General features: G+C 45.1%; 1 protein-coding gene across 1 annotated transcript in view; it reads right to left on the reverse strand.

The window, feature by feature from the left end:
* Positions 1–20188, reverse strand: part of ADCY7 (adenylate cyclase 7) — an 88614-nt gene that overhangs the window by 24914 nt on the left and 43512 nt on the right. The window contains exons 4-8 of the mRNA XM_069738491.1: positions 18700–18861; positions 9974–10123; positions 8350–8495; positions 8143–8254; positions 4084–4211 (exon numbers count right to left, since the gene is read on the reverse strand). Coding sequence (XP_069594592.1) covers positions 4084–4211; positions 8143–8254; positions 8350–8495; positions 9974–10123; positions 18700–18861 — 698 coding nt within the window. The remainder of the gene's footprint in view (positions 1–4083; positions 4212–8142; positions 8255–8349; positions 8496–9973; positions 10124–18699; positions 18862–20188) is intronic.

Here is a 20188-nt window from a genome sequence, read left to right on the forward strand (position 1 = left end):
CCACTCTCCAGTCAGGCTTGTACTGAGCAGAATGAGCACAAAACAACAAGTTTTGTTCAAAGATGGAAACTCAATTAGAATATGTAAATATTTAATTTAAATATACAGTGTCTTGGGGCCCAACACTATATATAGGGTTTCTTGGGGCCCAACATTAGATAAAGGGGGGGATTTGTGGAGCTCAACACTAGATAGGGGGGTCTTGGGGCCCAACACTAGATATAGGGGGTCTTGGGGCCGAACACTAGATATAGGGGGGGTCTTAGGGCCAGACACTAAATATGGGGGGGGGTCTAGAGGCCCAGCACTAGATATAGGGGGGTCTTGGGGCCAAACACTAGATAGGGGGTCTTGGGGCCCAGCACTAGATATAGGGGGTTTTGGGGCCCAACACTAGACATAGGGAGAATACTGTTGTCCAGCACTAGATTTAGGGGTCTTTGTGATCAGTGATAGATATAGGGACGTTTTAGGGGCCAACAATAGATGTAGGGGAGTCTTGCAGCCCTGCCCCAGGTATAGTTGGTGCTCATTGCTAGATATACTACCAAACTTTCCTTCCTCGCCATCACCGAAACCTGGCTCACCCCCTCTGACTCAGTCTCCCCTGCTGCACTCTCTTACGGTGGCTTCCACCTTTCCCACACACCCCGCCCCAGCAGCAAACATGGCGGAGGAGTTGGTTTTCTCCTGTCAGATAACTGCTCCTTCACCCCAATCCCACTGCCACCCTCTGTTACCCTCCCTTCCTTTGAGGTGCACTCTATGCGCATCTATTCCCCCACCAACCTCCAACTGGCTGTCATTTACCGCCCCCCAGGGCCAGCCACCATCTTCTTTGACCACTTCACCACCTGGCTACTTCATTTCCTTTCTGCGGACATCCCCACCTAATCATGGGCGACTTCAACATACCCATTGACACTTCCCTCTCAGCTGCCACTAAACTTCTATCTCTCACTTCCTCCTTTGGCCTCACTCAATGGTCTTCTGCAGCCACTCACAAAGACGGTCACACACTGGACCTCATCTTCACCCGCCTCTGCTCTCTATCTAACCTCTCTAACTCACCTCTTCCACTCTCTGACCACAACTTTCTCACATTCTCATCTCTCTCCGCTCCATGTCTACAATCCCCACCCCACAAACTTTCACACCCTCACAGAAATATTAAACATCTTGACCTACATTCATTCTCTGAATCCCTCCTCCCCCTCACAGGCATAAGTTCCATACACAATGCGGATGACGCTGCTGCTCTATATAATACCACAATAGCTGTAGCTTTGGAATCTGCTGCCCCACTTACACATACCAAAGCTCGCAAAATCAACAGACAGCCCTGGCACACCAGCCTGACCAAAGAACTTAGGCGAGCTTCCAGGGCTGCTGAGCGCAGATGGAAAAGATCCCACTCTAACGAGCACTTCATCGCATTCAAACAGTCCCTCACTACTTTCAAGACCACACTTGCCACAGCCAAACAAACCTACTTCTCATCTCTCATATCCTCCCTCTCTCACAACCCTAAACAGTTATTCAACACCTTCAATTCTCTCCTCCGTCCCCCAGCACCTCCTCCCTCCCCACTTATCTCTGCTGAAGACTTTGCCTCATTTTTCAAGCAGAAGATTGATAGCATTAGAGACAGTTTTGGTCAACAACCCCCAGAGCTCTTCCTCCCGATTTCCCAGCCCTCCACCTCCAAAACCAACTTCTCCACCATTACAGAAGATCAACTCTCCACTCTACTCTCAAGATCACATCTCACCACCTGTGCACTTGACCCGCTCCCATCCCACCTCATCCCAAACCTCACCACACTCTTCATCCCAACCCTAACCCATCTCTTCAACTTATCTCTAACAACTGGTGTTTTCCCCTCAAGCTTTAAACATGCCTCCATCACACCTATCCTCAAAAAGCCCTCTCTTGACCCATCCTCTGTATCTAGCTATCGCCCTATATCACTTCTCCCCTATGCCTCCAAACTACTGGAACAACACGTCTACCTTGAACTGTCCTCCCATCTCTCTTCCTGCTCCCTCTTTGACCGCCTACAATCTGGCTTCCGGTCACACCATTCCACCGAAACTGCCCTAACTAAAGTCACCAATGACCTCTGCCAAGAGCAAGCGACACTACTCTGTCCTCCTCCTCCTCGACCTGTCGGCTGCCTTTGACACAGTGGACCATTCCCTATTATTACAGACCCTCTCATCCCTTGGCATCGCAGACTTGGCCCTATCCTGGATCTCATTATACCTAACAGACCAGACATTCAGCGTCTCCCACTCACACACCACCTCCTCACCTCGCCCTCTATCTGTCGGAGTCCCACAAGGTTCAGTCCTTGGGCCCTTGCTCTTCTCCATTTACACCTTTGGCCTGGGACAGCTCATAGAATCTCATGGCTTTCAGTATCACCTCTATGCTGACGACACACAGATCTACATCTCTGGACCAGATATCACCTCCCTTCTAACCAGAATCCCTCAATGTCTGTGCACTATTTCATCCTTCTTCTCCGCTAGATTTTTGAAACTTAACATGGACAAAACAGAATTCATCATCTTTCCCCCATCTCACGCGACCCCCCCAACGAACCTATCCATTACAGTAAATGGCTGCCCACTCTCCCCAGTCCCACAAGCTCGCTGCCTCGGGGTAATCCTTGACGCTGATCTCTCCTTCAAACCACATATCCAAGCCCTTTCCACTTCCTGCCGACTGCAACTCAAAAATATTTCACGAATCCGTTCATTCCTCAACCATGAATCTGCAAAAACCCTAGTCCGTGCCCTCATCATCTCTCGCCTTGACTACTGCAACCTCCTGCTCTGTGGCCTCCCCGCTAACACTCTCGCACCCCTCCAATCTATTCTAAACTCTGCTGCCCGACTAATCCACCTGTCCCCCCGCTATTCCCCGGCCTCTCCCCTCTGTCAATCCCTTCACTGGCTCCCCACTGCCCAGAGACTCCACTACAAAACCCTAACCATGACGTACAAAGCCATCCACAACCTGTCTCCTCTATACATCTGTGACCTCGTCTCCCGGTACTTACCTACCCGCAACCTCCGATCCTCACAAGATCTCCTACTCTACTCCCCTCTTATCTCCTCTTCCCACAATCGTATACAAGATTTCTCTCGCGTATCACCCCTACTCTGGAATTCTCTACCACAACACATCAGACTCTCGCCTACCATCGAAACCTTCAAAAAGAACCTGAAGACCCACCTCTTCAGACAAGCCTACAACCTGCAGATACCACCGATCGACCAAACCGCTGCATGACCATCTCTACCCTCACCTACTGTATTCTCACCCATCCCTTGTAGATTGTGAGCCCTCGCGGGCAGGGTCCTCATTCCTCCTGTACCAGTTATGACTTGTATTGTTTAAGATTATTGTACTTGTTTTCATTATGTATACCCCTCCTCACATGTAAAGCGCCATGGAATAAATGGCGCTATAACAATAAATAATAATAATAAATAATAATAATAATAATAATATAGGTAGTGTTTTGATTCCCAGCACAATATATAGGGGGTCATTGTGCTCATGGCTCAGTGATCAGTGCTAGATATAGGGGGTCATTGTGCTCATGGCTCAGTGATCAGTGCTAGATATAGGGGGTCATTGTGCTCATGGCTCAGTGATCAGTGCTAGATATAGGGGGTCATTGTGCTCACGGCTCAGTGATCAGTGCTAGATATAGGGGGTCATTGTGCTCATGGCTCAGTGATCAGTGCTAGATATAGGGGGTCATTGTGCTCACGGCTCAGTGATCAGTGCTAGATATAGGGGGTCATTGTGCTCATGGCTCAGTGATCAGTGCTAGATATAGGGGGTCTAACATCAAAACAGTTATAAGTTTCAGTTACAACAGATTAATCAACACTGCAGTTTTATCCTTTCTTGCGCTTGTAATATCTGTGAAAATACCAAGCATGGATAAATGCATTTCACAGTATCCACTGAGATCAGCGGTCTGTCAGGGTTATGCAAAGATGAAGTGGATAATCCACAGAAAGACGTTCAGTGTAAATGTGCTCCGTTCTGGCTTATACTCACTTTATTGCATCACACATGTCCAGTCCCATTTTGACACAGTTCTTTGCATTGTTAGGTAGAGACACCGGTAGACCAGACACGCAGTAATAGCAATCCCCTAAAATCTTAATCCTCATACATTCATTTTCCTGGAGAAAAAGCAAAGATCGATGTAAATACAATAGAGTACCTGTACCATAAACAGGACCCGCCGCTCACAGAGGATTGGTGATATACGATCACCGGTGTCCCGACCAGTGCGAGACATTTCTCTTTGCCCAATGACTTTTAGGTGTCATCAGAAAAAGCCAAATCCATCTGTGTATGTTCCTTATATTTTATGTTTCTTCTGTTATTTTTCTGATTTCCATAGTGCGCCCATACTGAACACACACCTTCCTCCCTCTGTTTCCACATACACAGCACAAAGGAGTGTTTGTGTTCTATGGCAAATGACAAGTAGCTTATAATGGTCCCCAGTATAATCATTGGGGTATAATCCCGACCCAATGAGTGACAAGATAGAGAGATCACTGATCACAAGCCCAATCCATCGCAGAAGCCTTTACCTGCAGAAGGGCAAGTCCCGGGCATGTGCTGCTGAACAGACATGAATCAAGCACACGGGAGCGGAGGTAGGTGGCAAATAAAGCAATGAATCGGCAATCCCTCCATGTGTCTGCAGTCTCATTTCCGCACACATTCAGAGCTGATCTGCTCAGCAGCAATGGACGGCTTCCACTCTACGCAGCCAACCGCTTCCACTCTACGCAGCCAACCGCTTCCACTCTACGCAGCCGACCGCTTCCACTCTACGCAGCCGACCGCTTCCACTCTGCGCAGCCGACCGCTTCCACTCTGCGCAGCCGACCGCTTCCACTCTGCGCAGAGGACCGCTTCCACTCTACGCAGCCGACCGCTTCCACTCTACGCAGCCGACCGCTTCCACTCTACGCAGCCGACCGCTTCTACTCTACGCAGCGGACCGCTTCCACTCTACGCAGCTGACCGCTTCCACTCTACGCAGCGGACCGCTTCCACTCTACGCAGCGGACCGCTTCCACTCTACGCAGCGGACCGCTTCCACTCTACGCAGCGGACCGCTTCCACTCTACGCAGCGGACCGCTTCCACTCTACGCAGCGGACCGCTTCCACTCTACGCAGCGGACCGCTTCCACTCTACGCAGCGGACCGCTTCCACTCTGCGCAGAGGACCGCTTCCACTCTACGCAGCCGACTGCTTCCACTCTACGCAGCCGACCGCTTCCACTCTACGCAGCCGACCGCTTCCACTCTACGCAGCGGACCGCTTCCACTCTACGCAGCCGACCGCTTCCACTCTACGCAGCGGACCGCTTCCACTCTACGCAGCGGACCGCTTCCACTCTACGCAGCGGACCGCTTCCACTCTACGCAGCGGACCGCTTCCACTCTGCGCAGAGGACCGCTTCCACTCCCCGCAGCCGACCGCTTCCACTCTGCGCAGCGGACCGCTTCTACTCTGCGCAGAGGACCGCTTCTACTCTACGCAGCGGACCACTTCTACTCTACACAGCGGACCGCTTCTACTCTACGCAGCGGACCACTTCTACTCTACGCAGCGGACTGCTTCTACTCTACGCTGCGGACTGCTTCTACTCTACGCAGCAACGTAACTAGCTTTGGGACCCTATAGCTTCTGACAGTAAACTGCTTCATATCAATATTATCCAGCATATTTTACATGTGTTTTATTTAATAAAAGGGAATTTTATTGACCACTAAAATGCAACATTTTAAAGCTTTTTCGAAGTGTTGTGCGATATTTTACACACAAAAAAAAAGAAGAAAAAATCCTTGGAGTTTGAATTTGCTCCAAATTGAACATTGGGCATGAGTACAAAAGATGAAGGAGATTCCTCCCTGCGCTGCAATACATGCCGCTCTCCAATCAGAGGCCAGCAGCAGACATCGGTGTGCCAACGATTGGAGGCGGAAGAAATGATGTAATGCGCCACAGCGAGAACATCGGTGTCAGCTGCAGGCTCCTGTGACAGCTGTAGAAGAGGACCCCGTGCGGTGTGGGAGTGTGGGGGAAGTGAATAGTATCATGGTTTTGATTTTTTAATGTATTGGATGACAGAACAGGGCACATTATACCAGGAAACGGACCACGGTGGGGCACATTATACCACAATGGGGCACACTATACCAGGAAACGGACCACGGTGGGGCACATTATACCACAATGGGGCACACTATACCAGGAAACGGACCACGGTGGGGCACATTATACCACAATGGGGCACACTATACCAGGAAACGGACCACGGTGGGGCACATTATACCACAATGGGGCTCACTATACCAGGAAATGGACCACGGTGGGGCACATTATACCACAATGGGGCTCACTATACCAGGAAATGGACCACGGTGGGGCACATTATACCACAATGGGGCTCACTATACCAGGAAATGGACCACGGTGGGGCACATTATACCACAATGGGGCTCACTATACCAGGAAATGGACCACGGTGGGGCACATTATACCACATTGGCGCACACTATACCAGGAAACGGACCACGGTGGGGCACATTATACCACAATGGGGCACACTATACCAGGAAACGGACCACGGTGGGGCACATTATACCACAATGGGGCTCACTATACCAGGAAACGGACCACGGTGGGGCACATTATACCACAATGGGGCACACTATACCAGGAAACGGACCACGGTGGGGCACATTATACCACAATGGGGCACACTATACCAGGAAACGGACCACGGTGGGGCACATTATACCACAATGGGGCACACTATACCAGGAAACGGACCACGGTGGGGCACATTATACCACAATGGGGCTCACTATACCAGGAAATGGACCACGGTGGGGCACATTATACCACATTGGCGCACACTATACCAGGAAATGGACCACGGTGGGGCACACTATACCAGGGAATGGACCACAGTGGGGAACAGTACACTAGTATAGGGCACACTATACCAGAAAATGGACTATGCAATAAGGAGATCCTGAAAACATGATATGTTTGGGGGTCGTGAGGATGGGGTTTGGGAAACACTGCTCCAGGGTATGTGCAAACTACATCTTTTTCGAACGGATTCCGTTGAACTAACATGTATTTATCTGTGAAAACAAATTGTTCAGCTTATGTTCATGCTTCTGACTTGTTTTAAATGTGTCATTTTTCTCAAAACACGGCTGTACTTTACAAGTCAATGTTAAACCTCAAAAGACACCTGGGTTTTTTTTTTATAGCGTTTTACCATTATTTTTTCTTTGAAAAAAAAAAACCCACTAGTGATTTCATTAGGCAATGAAGTATAAAAAAAAAAAAACACAGGCAAAAAGGAAAGTCTTAAAAAAAGAGGCTGCAAAAAGACAAACATTCAGGAAACAACCAAAAACAACAACACAAAATGACACTTCAGGAAAAAAAAAAAGCATCTGCTTGAAAATCTCAGCGGGTTCACCAAAGTTTAAAAGCCGTCGTGTGTACATACCCTAAGGCCGCTAATCATCAAGTTTTTCAGGAAATGAGTAATTGTGTTAATCACAAGGTTATGTGAGATAATGTGGTAGGTGATGTGTCATGTTCATCTATGAAATTATCACAAGTGCCAATGATAAAATATACGGTGCATGAGCCTAGCCTGACATGGATACATCACACAGACATCATACATGCCAGGTCACTGATAAATATCTAACATCAAACCCCAGCTATAAAGTATTCCTTTTATGCACAAACACAAAATCTTTAACCTTTTTATCCCCTGTACACGCAGTCTGATCTGTAGACTGCACTTTACAGAGCAGGAGAAGCTGACCAAACTGATGTGTAGGTTTGTTAGGATTGTCGGACAATATTCAGTGTTGCTTGTATTTTATTCATTGCAATCTCTGGGATTTGTATGTACGAGTCCAGTGGGCGGTCCTAGTCAGTGATTGACAGCTATCTCCGCATGCACTGTCATACAGAGAAGAACCTCCCACTGGACATCCAAAGCTCGGCTTTTATTTAGTAACTTTTTCTGTAAAATGAAATGCATCCTCACCTTCGCGATCTGGTCAAACTTTCCGAACAGCTCGTTCAGCATGACCACAAGTTCCTTAGGGGAACAGTCACTAGCGAGGCGCGTGAAGCCCACAATATCCGCATACAGAATACTACAGGAGAAGATAAAAAAAAAAAAGAAACGAGTCACCAATCGATATGATTCAGTCATTTATGGACTATAAAGAGACTGCGTCGTCCCACTCACCTGACGTTTTGGTGGCGCTTTACATACAAGCTATGGAAGTTTTTGTCTGGTTGGCGGTTGTCGTTGGTTTCCTTTAGTCGGTCCTGGATTGCCAACTTCATCTCCATTGATATATAGACAGGCAGGACGGACAGCAGAAGGCTCTCCTGGTAAGGGTGCCAGGTATGGGAGTTACATGGAGCAATACTCAACTGATAAGAAATACTGAGAGAGAACGGTGAAAGGAGCGAAAGAGGAAAAAGGGAGTGAAGAATAGAAAAGAAGAACGGGAAAGTGTTAGAGAAGGATAGGATAGAGTCATCTCTACAGTTCATGTCTATGTTGCTGTATATTTACGGTCTTCATTCTTATAAACCTTGCCATAAATTAATATCGGTGCATTTTTTTGATTGAAACAAGACTTCCTCAGTCGGGGAAAACGATGATTCTTTAATTGGACGTTAACATGCCGATCCAGAGGGCCACTGTCCTCCTTCTCGGACTAGTCTCCATCTCATAAGGTTGTACATGTTTTTGGAGATTCGAGGGAAATAGCCATTAGCTAGGTTTATGGTAATTCATAGTCCGGCTATCAGGCTAGGACTACATGCCACGTGGCCAAAGATGGCAGTATGGTGATGCCACATAGTAACATGGATAACAAGGACGTGGGGGAGCCTCAGGGATGGATGCAACTTTCAGGAAATCCATACCTACTGTATTGGAATTTATTTTTTGTGTGGTTGGGCCAACTTGCAGGATACCTTATACTGCAAAGTAGCATCACCCTACTGCAATCTGTGGCTGAAGAAGCCATGCAACCATCATCTAATTTTGCAGCTTTGGAAGCGATAAACAAAGTTGTGGCTGAAAGCCAAGCACAGCGCACAGGAGCTGCCTTAGCCAGTCACGCTAAATCTGTCTGATGACCTTTATTTCTCTCAACTCCGCCATGTACAGGCATGCTCAGCACATTTACATGAGGAAAGGGAAATATTCAGTAAATAAATCCATTCAACGTTCACAATCTTTCTTTCCTCAGAAAGCGACCATTAGGCGAGAGTCGCATGACCCCACCAACTGCATTTGATCAGGTTGGGATCAATTTTGTCTAGTGTGTATGGAAATGATTAAAGCACTACAAAAGTGTGCGGCTACCATATTCTGTTCGTGTCAGGTGACTGCATGGCTCAAATTAGCCCCTTTTCAAAAATATTTATGAAAGAAGCGCAGAACATATCAGGAAGCTACTGGAACAAAAAATGGAACTGAAAAAGTTAAGAATTAGTAAATGGATTTATTTCTGTACATCCGGTGGTACGCTACTGCACCAGATAAAGTGCTATTTTTTTCACCCAGAATTTTACTTAAAACTCCAATTGAAAACACCATGGTTGGATTTACATTGTCTATGGAACAGTGTATAAAAGCTTTTTGGATAGGATTAGATTGTCCATATAAATGACTGGATGTAACACAGACGTGCACAGGTTCGGTGTCTTTTGGCCATTGACCTACGTCCTTTACCCAACACAGCCCTAAATCTTTGCAGCTTTGAGTCTGAAATGTGCAAATTCTTAGATGATCTTAGTGAACATTTTTATGAAATAACCATTTTAATAGTAGATCTTTAGCGATTTCTCACCTGCTGCCTCTTTTGCATTTCCAGTTTCATCTTTACCCGAATGCATTTCGCTGTGTAGTTGTACAGGTCCCTGGAGGCGTCCTGCATGTGGTATTTGTGAAACGCTCCTATAAGGTTCCCACAGAGGAATAGAATGGCATTGGCAATAAGCTGGAAAACACAAAAATAAGTCATGAGCTAAAAAAAAACGTAAAAAAATAATCCAAATTCAACAAAAAAAATTAATCTGTAACTAAGGAGCGATCAGGCACCAGTTTGACTTGAGCAAATCATTTGCATCACCAGTGCTGGACCTTCACACAGATGGCCGTCTTCAGGTCTTAGCTATAGCTGTTTTTTGAAGGGGTGGCCTGACTAAATTGTGGTGGATTAAAGGCAATCCATCAGGGCAATTTTACTGATTAACTATGGCGGTAAATGTCAGAATGCAACAATAAGAATGATACCGGTCTTGTATTACCAGCGCTGAGAAATCGAGCTTTAGAAGGCCCATGCAAAGTAGCCTAGAAATGCAATGGTGGCGTGGAAAAGTACTCAGTGCACCGACACACCCCCAATGCACTTCCAGCCAAATTTGCATATGGAATTAAAGCTCGATTTCTCAGCACTGGCACACTGGATTACTAATGGACAGGTATCACTTTATGGTTGTGTACCATGACCTCCAATGTCAGACTGTAAAACACCAGTTTCAAAAGGTAAGAAAACAGTATCCAGCCAGGTTCCCCTTAACATAGGACTACAACATTTATGTGCGAAAAAATGTGTAATACTCTTCTGCAGATACTACACCACCAGTTGTGGGTTCTGTGTTATGGTATTTGTTCATGTTAGGATATATATGAACACTGTATAACAATACTTTTTTTTAGAGAGATTGCTTTCAGAATGTTTGTTGTTCACAAAAAAACCCGGTCATTAACCGAGCGGTGCGGAATTAGAGGACACATGAACCAGTAAGTTAATTAACTTTTTAATTTCTGATGTTTTCACTACAGTTTTCTTAAACTGGAAAATCCTGTTTAGTTATTCAAGGGGATTCAAGCTTCAGGAGGCTAATTTGCATATTCCAGGTGCCTTCTGGGAGAAGCGAAGTCTCCCTAAGCTAGAAGATCGTTGGATACAGCCGGGACCAGCTGCTTCGAAAGCATCACCAAACCAGGGATTCAAGCTTCAGGAGGCTAATTTGCATATTCCAGGTGCCTTCTGGGAGAAGCGAAGTCTCCCTAAGCTAGAAGATCGTTGGATACAGCCGGGACCAGCTGCTTCGAAAGCATCACCAAACCAGGGATTCAAGCTTCAGGAGGCTAATTTGCATATTCCAGGTGCCTTCTGGGAGAAGCGAAGTCTCCCTAAGCTAGAAGATCGTTGGGTACAGCCGGGACCAGCTGCTTCGAAAGCATCACCAAACCGCGCGCCTTACGGCGCGTGAATTTTTGCCTGTAGGACATTATTGCAAGAGAGCTTGGCTGAGTAGATTACACAAGAAGGAAAACACACAGCAAGTCAGCAGGATCTAGGAGCAACATGGCAGATGTGACAACCTACATGGTGAGCTGCAGCATGTGCTACATGTTCACAGATCGACCAGAAGAAGAATCCAATTTCACCTGTCAGAAGTGTAGACTAGTGGCCCTTTTAGAAGAAAAGGTGCGGGGTCTGGAAGAAAGAATAGCAACTTTGAAACTCATCAAAGAGAATGAAGACTTTCTAGACAGAACAGAAGCATCTCTACTGGTCACAGAAGGTGCAAAAAGTGTCAGAGAACCTCCAAAAGCAGATGAGTGGAAGCATGTGACCAAAAGAAGCAAGAAGACCATGGAGAAATCACCAACCACACAACTGAAGAACCGATATCAAATCTTTGTAGAGGATGAAGATGGCACACCTAAGAATGAAGCAATACCAGCAAGCAAAAAAGAAAAGGGCACACAGCAACAAGTGACAGCAAAAAGTACAGCCAAGAAGCAACGAAGAGTGGTGGTGGTGGGAGACTCACTACTGAGAGGCACCGAAGCAGCCATCTGCAGACCGGACATAACTGCAAGAGAAGTATGCTGCCTTCCAGGTGCGATGATCAAGGATGTGACCGATAGGATACCAAAGCTCTTCAGCTCCAAGGACGTCCACCCATTTCTTCTGATACATGTTGGCACCAATGACACGGCAAGGAAGGACCTACCGACAATCTGCAAGGACTTTGAAGAGTTGGGGAAGAAAGTAAAGGAACTGGATGCACAGGTAGTTTTTTCTTCTATCCTTCCAGTAGACGGGCATGGCACCAGGAGATGGAACAGGATCCTTGATGCAAACAACTGGCTAAGACGATGGTGCAGACAACAAGGATTTGGATTCCTGGACCACGGTGTGAATTACTGGTATGATGGACTCCTCGCCAGAGACGGACTACACCTCAACAAACCTGGGAAACACACATTCGCCAGAAGACTCGCTACACTCATCAGGAGGGCGTTAAACTAGAAGAAGAGGGGACGGGAAGAAAAACATTAGACTCGAACAAAGACGACCCAGGAAAACATACTCAGAAGGGAGGTAAGAACATTTCTAAAACAATCCACAGTGAGGAGATTGGAACAAAACAAAATCCTCTAAACTGCATGCTCGCAAACGCCAGAAGCCTGACAAACAAGATGGAAGAACTAGAAGCAGAAATATCTACAGGTAACTTTGACATAGTGGGAATAACCGAGACATGGTTAGATGAAAGCTATGACTGGGCAGTTAACTTACAGGGTTACAGTCTGTTTAGAAAGGATCGTAAAAATCGGAGAGGAGGAGGGGTTTGTCTCTATGTAAAGTCTTGTCTAAAGTCCACTTTAAGGGAGGATATTAGCGAAGGGAATGAGGATGTCGAGTCCATATGGGTTGAAATTCATGGAGGGAAAAATGGTAACAAAATTCTCATTGGGGTCTGTTACAAACCCCCAAATATAACAGAAAGCATGGAAAGTCTACTTCTAAAGCAGATAGATGAAGCTGCAACCCATAATGAGGTCCTGGTTATGGGGGACTTTAACTACCCGGATATTAACTGGGAAACAGAAACCTGTGAAACCCATAAAGGCAACAGGTTTCTGCTAATAACCAAGAAAAATTATCTTTCACAATTGGTGCAGAATCCAACCAGAGGAGCAGCACTTTTAGACCTAATACTATCTAATAGACCTGACAGAATAACAAATCTGCAGGTGGTTGGGCATTTAGGAAATAGCGACCACAATATTGTACAGTTTCACCTGTCTTTCACTAGGGGGACTTGTCAGGGAGTCACAAAAACATTGAACTTTAGGAAGGCAAAGTTTGAACAGCTTAGAGATGCCCTTAATCTGGTAGACTGGGACAATATCCTCAGAAATGAGAATACAGATAATAAATGGGAAATGTTTAAGAACATCCTAAATAGGCAGTGTAAGCGGTTTATACCTTGTGGGAATAAAAGGACTAGAAATAGGAAAAACCCAATGTGGCTAAACAAAGAAGTAAGACAGGCAATTAACAGTAAAAAGAAAGCATTTGCACTACTAAAGCAGGATGGCACCATTGAAGCTCTAAAAAACTATAGGGAGAAAAATACTTTATCTAACAAACTAATTAAAGCTGCCAAAAAGGAAACAGAGAAGCACATTGCTAAGGAGAGTAAAACTAATCCCAAACTGTTCTTCAACTATATCAATAGTAAAAGAATAAAAACTGAAAATGTAGGCCCCTTAAAAAATAGTGAGGAAAGAATGGTTGTAGATGACGAGGAAAAAGCTAACATATTAAACACCTTCTTCTCCACGGTATTCACGGTGGAAAATGAAATGCTAGGTGAAATCCCAAGAAACAATGAAAACCCTATATTAAGGGTCACCAATCTAACCCAAGAAGAGGTGCGAAACCGGCTAAATAAGATTAAAATAGATAAATCTCCGGGTCCGGATGGCATACACCCACGAGTACTAAGAGAACTAAGTAATGTAATAGATAAACCATTATTTCTTATTTTTAGTGACTCTATAGCGACAGGGTCTGTTCCGCAGGATTGGCGCATAGCAAATGTGGTGCCAATATTCAAAAAGGGCTCTAAAAGTGAACCTGGAAATTATAGGCCAGTAAGTCTAACCTCTATTGTTGGTAAAATATTTGAAGGGTTTCTGAGGGATGTTATTCTGGATTATCTCAATGAGAATAACTGTTTAACTCCATATCAGCATGGGTTTATGAGAAATCGCTCCTGTCAAACCAATCTAATCAGTTTTTATGAAGAGGTAAGCTATAGGCTGGACCACGGTGAGTCATTGGACGTGGTATACCTCGATTTTTCCAAAGCGTTTGATACCGTGCCGCACAAGAGGTTGGTACACAAAATGAGAATGCTTGGTCTGGGGGAAAATGTGTGTAAATGGGTTAGTAACTGGCTTAGTGATAGAAAGCAGAGGGTGGTTATAAATGGTATAGTCTCTAACTGGGTCGCTGTGACCAGTGGGGTACCGCAGGGGTCAGTATTGGGACCTGTTCTCTTCAACATATTCATTAATGATCTGGTAGAAGGTTTACACAGTAAAATATCGATATTTGCAGATGATACAAAACTATGTAAAGCAGTTAATACAAGAGAAGATAGTATTCTGCTACAGATGGATCTGGATAAGTTGGAAACTTGGGCTGAAAGGTGGCAGATGAGGTTTAACAATGATAAATGTAAGGTTATACACATGGGAAGAGGGAATCAATATCACCATTACACACTGAATGGGAAACCACTGGGTAAATCTGACAGGGAGAAGGACTTGGGGATCCTAGTTAATGATAAACTTACCTGGAGCAGCCAGTGCCAGGCAGCAGCTGCCAAGGCAAACAGGATCATGGGGTGCATTAAAAGAGGTCTGGATACACATGATGAGAGCATTATACTGCCTCTGTACAAATCTCTAGTTAGACCGCACATGGAGTACTGTGTCCAGTTTTGGGCACCGGTGCTCAGGAAGGATATAATGGAACTAGAGAGAGTACAAAGGAGGGCAACAAAATTAATAAAGGGGATGGGAGAACTACAATACCCAGATAGATTAGCGAAATTAGGATTATTTAGTCTAGAAAAAAGACGACTGAGGGGCGATCTAATAACCATGTATAAGTATATAAGGGGACAATACAAATATCTCGCTGAGGATCTGTTTATACCAAGGAAGGTGACGGGCACAAGGGGGCATTCTTTGCGTCTGGAGGAGAGAAGGTTTTTCCACCAACATAGAAGAGGATTCTTTACTGTTAGGGCAGTGAGAATCTGGAATTGCTTGCCTGAGGAGGTGGTGATGGCGAACTCAGTCGAGGGGTTCAAGAGAGGCCTGGATGTCTTCCTGGAGCAGAACAATATTGTATCATACAATTATTAGGTTCTGTAGAAGGACGTAGATCTGGGGATTTATTATGATGGAATATAGGCTGAACTGGATGGACAAATGTCTTTTTTCGGCCTTACTAACTATGTTACTATGTTACTATGTTATGTCCCATTTATAAAAAGCCCAAGTTGTAGCAAGACATCTCCCTGATCGGCCGGCACCACCGTCCTACATCCGAATCTAACATAGGAAACCATCAGCATGGCTGCATGGAGGGCATATGTACTCCAAGATGGAAATTAGATTGTGAGCCCTAATAGGACTGGGGTTGCTGTGAACCTACGGGCAGGAGACTGGCTGCTGTGATCTCTCCCATACACAGAACAGGATCCCAGCATTTGTTATTTAGCACACAGACAAAAACAGCAGCATTATACAGTAAAACTGGGCTGTGTAGATGTGAATCCAGCTTTGAGATCAGATTTAAAAAAAAAAAGTTCTCTTTCCTTTCAGGAGAAAGCGAATTTGTATGTTTTTTTTCCATGAAGTATTGCCAATTAGACACTCTACTCATCTGATCTCCTTAAAGAAAACTAATCTCTCCCAAGAAATAGTTATTTTTTAAGCCTTTCTCAACCCATGTGTAGGTTCACAAGTCAAGGACAAAGTTCGTTTAACAATCTGGGTTTCAATTACTATTTTATGAATGATCCCGACAGTATGTGATAATTAAAAGTTAAAATGTTGACTAAGGTCATTTGCAAAGTACATACATATATCACTTCAAAGCAAACACTATAAAACCCTGCGCTTCATTACTAAAAAAAAATTGAAAGTCTGAAATTCATTTTGTTCCCGCGACATTCCACACATGGGAAGTGGCGAGCTGGAGGAATAATAACACACACAATGGAGCAAGAGAAGAAAGCTCATTGTCAGGTGTGAACAGTGTTCTTTCCTCCATCCCACCTCCCATAAATCATACCGGATAGGTGAGAATGACACAGCGGACATGAAGATGCAGAAGGACAGTAAAGTCACCTTCATCTACCGATTCCCCGACATGGAGGCTGCAGGAAACATGGAAAAACGCATTCTGCTACGCATACGCAGAGCAACATCCAGGAATTTGGAAGTTTGCACAGTTGTGTGTTGTATCTGGAGGCTCACACAGTTAAAGGGTTTCTCCAGCGCCCATCACTTCCATATTGCACTTTTTGCTTTTTATTTACTTAGTTACAGCAGGGTTTCTGCTCATTTTTTTTTCTTGTAGAGTTTATAAGTAATGTTTAGTGTACAGTGCAGAATAAGCATAGGGTAAGATGTAGGTTAAGACTTCGGACAAACTTTGGTAAGCATTATAAGTGTAATATGTTTAATGTATGTAACTGTAATACATAGGGTTTCTGTAGGAGATCTGCCAGCTACAGACTTAAGAACAGAGTTACAATTTGCACTCTGATGACATCTGAGTGCAGTCTGTTTTCACACAATGGAGAAGATTGAGCAATTTTGTTCTTCATCGTTGACTCCGTGTGCTCCAATTTTCTCATCCGAGAGAATCAAATCAAAACATGCCGACGCTGAGCAAGCTCGGATCAGAGTGTCATTAGCACAATCTCTGGAGTGATAGAACTCGGCCTTAGTAGGAGAAGTATCACACACTGTGGCAGACTGCGCTGGTGGCATACAGTGGTCCTGGCGATACAGATGGCAGTGACCTCAGTGGCGCACCAGGAGCTTGTCTGCGGAGGATATGAGATCATGGAGCATGGCTTTGGAGACTCATTTTGCAGCCTGACTCACAGTTCTAGCTAATCGGCTCAACGTCCCGGCTACCAGACTGCCTGCAATCTGTGGGAAAACAATACAGAGCAGGCGATGAGGAGAACAAAAAGGAATTTACGGGTCATCTCTGCCATGCAAGCCATGGGAAGGTTTGGCGTGAAATGACGCCGTATGCAGACTTCTGAATAAGCTGCTCCATTCTTCAGATGACACTACTATTTATTTTCCATATAGCACAAGGTGCATGTATTATTGCCTATTAGAGTTATGTCGGTATCACAACTGCGTGTTTATCTGCCTAATGTCGGGCTCTGGAGCCTTGCGCCAGTCCATACGGGGACCATGAAACATGGATATAGGAAAACTGCTTCATATTCATATATTTGCTTATGCTGCATGTTTTTATTACTACTATATTTTTATTGCACCATTAATAAACTTTTATCTTTAAGGATTATATTGACCTACACCATGGAAATGGCCCCACCACATCCATTCTGCAGTAGTTCCATCGCGTTTTCATTCTTTACAAGTGACGGGTTTCTTTCTGCACGCCGGCCATCATTAATTAGGCCATCGTTATCACCCACGCGCCATCACTCACCGGCCATCATTAATTAGGCCATCGTCATCACCCACGCTCCATCACTCACCGGCCATCATTAATTAGGCCATCGTTATCACCCACGCGCCATCACTCACCGGCCATCATTAATTAGGCCATCGTCATCACCCACGCTCCATCACTCACCGGCCATCATTAATTAGGCCATCGTCATCACCCACGCTCCATCACTCACCGGCCATCATTAATTAGGCCATCGTCATCACCCACGCTCCATCACTCACCGGCCATCATTAATTAGGCCATCGTCATCACCCACGCTCCATCACTCACCGGCCATCATTAATTAGGCCATCGTCATCACCCACGCTCCATCACTCACCGGCCATCATTAATTAGGCCATCGTTATCACCCACGCTCCATCACTCACCGGCCATCATTAATTAGGCCATCGTCATCACCCACGCTCCATCACTCACCGGCCATCATTAATTAGGCCATCGTTATCACCCACGCACCATCACTCACCGGCCATCATTAATTAGGCCATCGTCACCACCCACGCTCCATCACTCACCGGCCATCATTAATTAGGCCATCGTCATCACCCACGCTCCATCACTCACCGGCCATCATTAATTAGGCCATCGTTATCACCCACGCACCATCACTCACCGGCCATCATCCACCAGCATAGAGAACATGGAGATTTTAGACTTAGGACATTTCATTTTACCAAAGATGGCAGTATTGCCATGCTATCAGAGCACATGAAGCGATGAGCCGTAAGCTGCCGCGGCCACAATATTGCGGACTGACCAAATCCTGACGCCACGGGATTTCCAGAGACTTATTTTGGGGCAACTGATAAGTGGTAGCATGCGATCGGTGAGGTCAGATTGTGTGAAAACATAGACGGCAAGTAAAAAAGGAACATATTACACGGTTTAGAATAAGACGCGGTCACACCGTGAAGTCTGATATTCATCACCTTTGTCTTTCTGGTCGTGGTCAATGACATTACCTCGAATGCAATGGTGTCACGGGTGTTTGAGGACATCATGACGGTGATACTGATAACAACGATGTGGGACAGTCCAGAGATGATGCTGATGGTCAGGCAGGCCCGCATCCCCAGGGGCAGCATGGTGTACACGGAGAACGTTATAAACAGGAAGAAGGGCACCTGAAGAAGGAAGGCAGAGGTTACGGAAAACTTATTTCATTCACACCCACAAGGAAAAAATTCATAAAACATTAACTAATCACTGCACTTTTAGACAATTTAATCTTATTACATTAATTATCAAAAAATTGTCCTACTTGCCCCCTCACGAAAAAAAAACAAAGCTCCAAAGTGCGGCCTATTCGGTGTCTCTTGTGTAACTTGCTGCCCACTGCCTGTTGTCAGGTGCAATCCTCTGGCAGTAGAGACAGAGATGGTTAGGGACAGTTTTTTCTATATATAATATACACAACCAAAAGCATTTTTAACTCGTTGTGGTGGATTACTACATCAAGAGCATGGTTTTTTTTTTGTTTGAAAGGACACGTACGATGCTTAATTCATTCATTCATTATTCATTCATATGCATTAATTCAGCTTCATTTTAACTCAGGTTTTGTTAGATGGGCTTAATTATTGCACCATAAAAGTAAATCAACTTTCTAGGATTATTCCCATCTTATAAAGTGACGGCACGTCATACTAATGTATGCCATCGCTTTATAACCAGCGGCGGTCCTACTTCTGAGACACCCACTGATCCTAAAAAACGAAGGGGTCACAGCACATATCCCAGCTACTTCCACCTCCTGGACAAAATATATTATAATGATACATTTATAATATATTTATTAATAAATATTAATATTTATTATATACTAGATTGTGGCCCAATTCTAACGCATCGGGTATTCTAGAATATGCATGTCCCTGTAATATATGGACAATGATGATTCCAGAATTTGCTGCAGACTGTGCCCGTCGCTGATTGGTTGAGGCAACCTTTATGACATCATCGTCGCCATGGCAACCATTATGACATCATCGTCGCTGTGCCCGTTGCTGATTGGTCGAGGCCTGGCGGCCTCAACCAATCACAGACGCAGGATGTCTACGTCCTTTATGACATCATCGTCGATGTGCCCGTTGCAGAGACGCGGGATTTCTACGTCGATGCTGTGCCGGTCTCTGATTGGTCGAGGCCTGGCGGCCTCGACCAATCAGAGAGCAGGGATTTCCAGGACAGACAGAGACAGACAGACAGACAGACGGAAAAACCCTTAGACAATTATATATATAGATAATATTATTTGTATAAATAATTATAATAATAAAGCCTCAAAATTATAAAAGAACATTTCCAACCCCTTACCCATTCCACTAAGGTCATACACATGCTGCGCCTTTGGGGGAGGTGGAAACCCAGCATTTTACAGCACCAGCAAAGTGAAATAACAATTCTGAAATCTCTTTAAGGATTATTTTATATTTAAATGCATATATTTGG

Source organism: Ranitomeya imitator, chromosome 9 (assembly GCF_032444005.1).
Source record: "Ranitomeya imitator isolate aRanImi1 chromosome 9, aRanImi1.pri, whole genome shotgun sequence".
NCBI classification, from domain to species: domain Eukaryota; kingdom Metazoa; phylum Chordata; class Amphibia; order Anura; family Dendrobatidae; genus Ranitomeya; species Ranitomeya imitator.